This window comes from Adiantum capillus-veneris, chromosome 18 (genome assembly GCF_014529385.1).
Source record: "Adiantum capillus-veneris isolate H3 chromosome 18, ASM1452938v2, whole genome shotgun sequence".
NCBI lineage: Eukaryota > Viridiplantae > Streptophyta > Polypodiopsida > Polypodiales > Pteridaceae > Adiantum > Adiantum capillus-veneris.
This window is the reverse complement of record NC_140948.1, coordinates 87,748,266-87,752,937: the sequence shown is the minus strand read 5'-3', so window position 1 is coordinate 87,752,937 and position 4,672 is coordinate 87,748,266. Positions and strand designations below refer to the sequence as shown.

The 4,672-nt window shown below is 44.2% G+C and overlaps 1 protein-coding gene across 1 annotated transcript; it reads right to left on the bottom strand.

Annotated features, from left to right (window-relative positions):
- Window positions 1-1,101: 1,101 nt before the first annotated feature.
- On the bottom strand, window positions 1,102-3,197 carry LOC147435987 (uncharacterized). The gene is made up of 3 exons (XM_086488891.1): window positions 2,018-3,197; window positions 1,697-1,794; window positions 1,102-1,592 (listed from the first exon to the last, which is right to left on the bottom strand). The coding sequence occupies exons 1-3, from the start codon at window positions 3,181-3,183 to the stop codon at window positions 1,378-1,380; spliced, it is 1,479 nt and encodes a 492-aa protein (XP_086345017.1). The 5' UTR covers window positions 3,184-3,197; the 3' UTR covers window positions 1,102-1,377.
- Between the last annotated feature and the right edge of the window lie 1,475 nt (window positions 3,198-4,672).

Genomic DNA, 4,672 nt, shown 5'->3' with positions numbered 1-4,672 from the left:
GAATTGTTTTGAACAAAAGTGCCATGAAAAGATAGCTCATCTAGAGCACTCCACGTTCCCAATGCTATTTGCATCATGACTACCAAAGATTCTTAAAGATATTTGATGTTTAATTTGAAAGTGTTACAGTATTGGACCCAGTCGTTATTGGCCCCTTTACCCTAAGGTACCAAAAATTCAAACTAGGGTAATACTCGAACAATCATGGATCACACAGAGATTGGCTGGTTTCTCTCCTCATACACAAACCCCTTTCACATCAAAGTTTAGAAGATAACATTTGTTGTTGTAGAGCAATGCTTAAATTCAAATGAGAGACGAGAGAGAGAGAGATTTCATTATCCTCTTGGAAATTCCAGGACCAAAAGAAACATGTCATTGAAAGGGACGATTGTGCGGGGATGGAGAGGAGAATTTTAACGTCGTAGGTCCTTCAAGATCTATCCGACGAGAGTTTGGGATCTCGAGAAATGGCATAACCAATCTACCACACTTGGGTGATAGAAAGGTTATACCATTTTTCTCTTCCTATTATTCCTCTTCTTATTAACAAAGATCTGGTGGAGCACAAGCATAACAATCGTATAGAATAATGTGTTGGTCATGAGTGAGTAGGGGGGTGCGCGAACAACCATCAACTTTAGGTTTTGGTGCAACTTGTAGCTGTACATGAGCGTTTTTTTTTTTTGGGGGGGGGGGGGGGGGAACAAGAAGATTTAGAAAATTTCTCATGTAGGAAAACGGAGTGTAACAATGTTTTTCATACAATGCACAACATCAAGAGCTTCCACTCGAGAGGCACCGCATACGGGGCAGGGGACGATTGGGGGCAGGGGACCGCTGGCCCCCAATCGTACCTAGCTAGGTATGCAGTGCCTCCCTCACTGAGCTCACGATGTTGAGGTAAGTCACAATGTGAGAATTATTGTGAGAATTTGCCACAAACTTCTTTTGTTGTTTTGGGGGGGGGTGTGCATTCAAGTGTCAAGAAAAACCATTGCTGCTTCAAACTTCATCCAACCTCTTATCTTTCATAAACTTCCCATTGCTTTTCTTCAAGATTTTTGCTGTTTCTTTGGAAGTCTCATTCAAAATCCACTGAAGCACCAGTACACAAAATTGAATTCAAATTCGAAAATTTTTGGGAACACTTCTCTACTTACACAAACACACACGGGGGAGTAAGAAATGCATAAGGAACCAGCTGAGAATAGCCTACTTATTTACACTCACAACATTCGGCGGATGCCTAGCTTGTGCAGCGAAGCTAGAGATATGTGTTTCGAAGTTCCAATGATCCTTATTTGACTTGGTAACAATTCCTCAGGGTTGCAGATCGGATGGCCACGCACTTGATCGACAAAAAGTATAACTGGCCTATAATTCTTTGTCATCATCTCCTCCGAGTCCCACCGTCTGCTTCAATTTTTGCGCTGCATTTGCTGCTGCTGCCTCGAATTGTTCCTGTGCTGTTTTTGTTCCCTCACCTACGGCTGCCGCCTTTTGCTTCAAGATATCTGCCGTGCTGCTTCCCGTCTCCTTCGCCTCTTCAGTCGCCTTCTTAGCTGCATCGGATCCTTGCTCTGTTGTACCTACATAATCAATACACACGACAATTCTTCATATCCATTCAGAAGATCCAATCTTAAACGTGGATTCAAAATACGCATACAATTGAGTGCGAGATTATATTCACCTGACGCATAGCCACTAATCTTGTCCTTCACACCTGAAATCTGATCTCCAGCTTGCTTTGCAAAGCTCTTACCATGACTACTCAAGTCCTCAGCCTCCCTGCATCATTAGTAGCAAAGGGATTATCGTCTTAGCTTCTAAGATAATGATCTTCAGCACTGTAAGAAATGCAGCTTCCGGAAGGCGCAAATTAGACGAACTGCGTGGTACAGTATGCTACAACGATGCTATTGGCAAAATTTGCATTGCAACAAAAGCAAAAGCCACATACAAACCCACATTAAACACAATGCCCCAAAAAAGACTATGGATGAGGGATTACTTGGTCGCAGCGCTCGCAAACGACTGCGCCTTGTCATAGGCCCACTGTGTCCAGCTTTGCGAATCCTCCTTCACCTGCTCAAGACCCTCTTCAACACTCCCCTTCAAGTGCTCGCCGTGCTCTTTTGCAATCTTTGCTGCACCTTCAGATGTGTCCTTTACACTGTCTGCAGTCTCCTTTCCCTTCTCCTTCGCACTCTTTACTGCTGCCTCTGAGGATTCTACGGTACTATCTACGTACTCGGCTGCCTTATCCTTTGCACTCTTTGCTGCCAACTCAGCGGACTCTGTCGCATCCTGTGCACTCTTGGTATACTCTCCTGCCTTGTCTTTTGTACCCTTTGCAGCAGACTCTGACGCATCTTTTGCACTCTTGGTATACTCTCCTGCCTTGTCTTTTGTACCCTTTGCAGCAGACTCTGACGCATCCTTTGCACTCTTGGTATACTCTCTTGCCTTGTCTTTTGTACCCTTTGCAGCAGACTCTGACGCACCCTTTGCGCTCTCACTGTATTCATGGGCTTTGTCTTTTGCGCTTTTGGCGGTAGATTCAGCATCTTTCGATGCTTCTTTCCCCTTCTCCTGAGCATGCGATGCAGAATGCTTGCCCTTCTCAGTGACTTCCTCTACCTTTGCTTCGCCTGTCTCTTCCATGTGCTTAGCAGTGTCTTCAGAGGTGCCCTTGGCATGCTGTGCAGCTTCCCAACTTTTGTCCTTGGCGCTGTCGTAAGCTTGTTGGCCCTGCTCGGAGGCAACGTTGGCACTCTCCTTCACATCATCAGAGGCCTCTTGGGCTTTGGAGGAAGCCACATCTTGGGCATGCTGGACGTCGTCTGGTTTTGATGAGGAAGACGCGATAGGAGCGAGGCTGCAATATGCTAGAAGAGAAGCTAGCAAGAGGAAGCTCCAAAGCTTAACCATGGCGATGGAACCACAGACAATCACAGGAGGGGACGTGTGTGAAGACAAGCGTAGATTCTCTGAGTGTGTGTGTGTGTGTGTTGACCACCAAATAGGTTGCTGAAGGGATCTGCTGCAACAGAGGAGATTAAGACGGTTTTGTACCTGCACAGGAATCCTTGGGAGAAGGCACTGGAGGTGAGGCCGCGTATGCAGGCTTCGCTGGTGCACGTATAAGGCTCCCAAGTGTCGTGCCGATTTGGACATGCATTTTGGCGCTCTGAATTTCCTACGCGAAAGTTCCAAGTCCATCTGTCTTCCGATTAAACGATGAGCCCCTCGTACTAAACTCTGGTTTTCTTACGGCCCTGTCACACTGGCCCCCCAACGCATGGCCAAGCCGCCTCCCTATTCGTTCGCCAAAAGGTGATTTCGGGCCAGGAAGCTTTGTCAGATGGCCGGCCTCACCAGCCCGGCAAACTTTCCAAAGTGGTGGCCATCTCTACATAAGTAGCCCGCGAGCGCGCGCCACTGGTTTTGAGCTTTGACCATTAGCGAGAGAAGAGGAGAGTCTACCACTTGGCCTACGAACATTGGTTGGTAAGGAAGGCCACCTGCAATCCTATATTCCAGTGTGACATGAACCGGGTGCCCACCCAAAAAAATCCTCCGTGGGCAGGCGGCCCAGTGTGATAGGGGCCTTAGTGTCCATCTCCACAAAGTGCCCACTGTCCAATTACTCCAACAAAATAACCGATTGTTAATGTTGCAATCGGAAAACAAGGTGAGGAGTCATCAAGGCCAGTTGAAGTTAAGGGGGATAAGAGTTATCGAGAGTAGGTCTTAAATGAGTGCCATAAATTACATATTATTTTTGTTGTGTTTTAATTTAAGCTCGTATTATCCAAGTACCTAAAATATCAAGTACATTCTAGAAAAATTAGGCCATTTTTAACGGTCGATAGCTCCCAATCAGCTCTAAATCTGTCTAGCCTCATCTCACATGAATTTGTTTGCATCGTTGCCCTTTTCAATAGTCGTGCGATGCAAAAAAGTCACATCCTGCTTGGATTCTCCAAAAATGAACCTGTAAGTTGGCAATTTCTACAAAAATGACGTAAAATATCATTTTTTAAACTTTTTTCTTAATCTATGGGCTTCAACAAGCATCAAAATGATGGAATATTAAAATACTCAAAGAACCAATCTTTTTCCTTGTGTTTAGGATTGCGTTTTCTACATACAAAATTTTTCCAAAATCTCGCTCCATCATCCTCAAAAGTGGCTCCTAAAGCGTGCCCCGGGTCAAAATTTGTAATTGAACAAAAACAATCAAAATGAACTCCTAGATGTTGACAAACTTTAAAATACCTAAAATTTCCTTCAACCAAAAGTTGTTGGCCAAAAATTTAAAAATAATTCCTATTACATTCTCCCCTTATCAAAATTAACTATGTCCCTCTGAGTTGAAAGAAGGGATATTAAGCACGCAAGACATCTAAATAATTGCAAGAGGCATATTCTATATGATACATATCCCACTTGACCCAAACCTCAACAAGAGTTCTACTTCTCAGCTGCCTAAATCTACGATCAAGAAGGGTTTTTATGGTTCTATCTTCAATGACCCATCATCACAAAAATTATAACTTCTTGCAAAACATGTCGAGTATTAGACACATACTTCTTTAACAAACTTACATGAAAAACCGGATGTACTTTAACACAAGCAATTCAATTTTATAAGCAAATGATC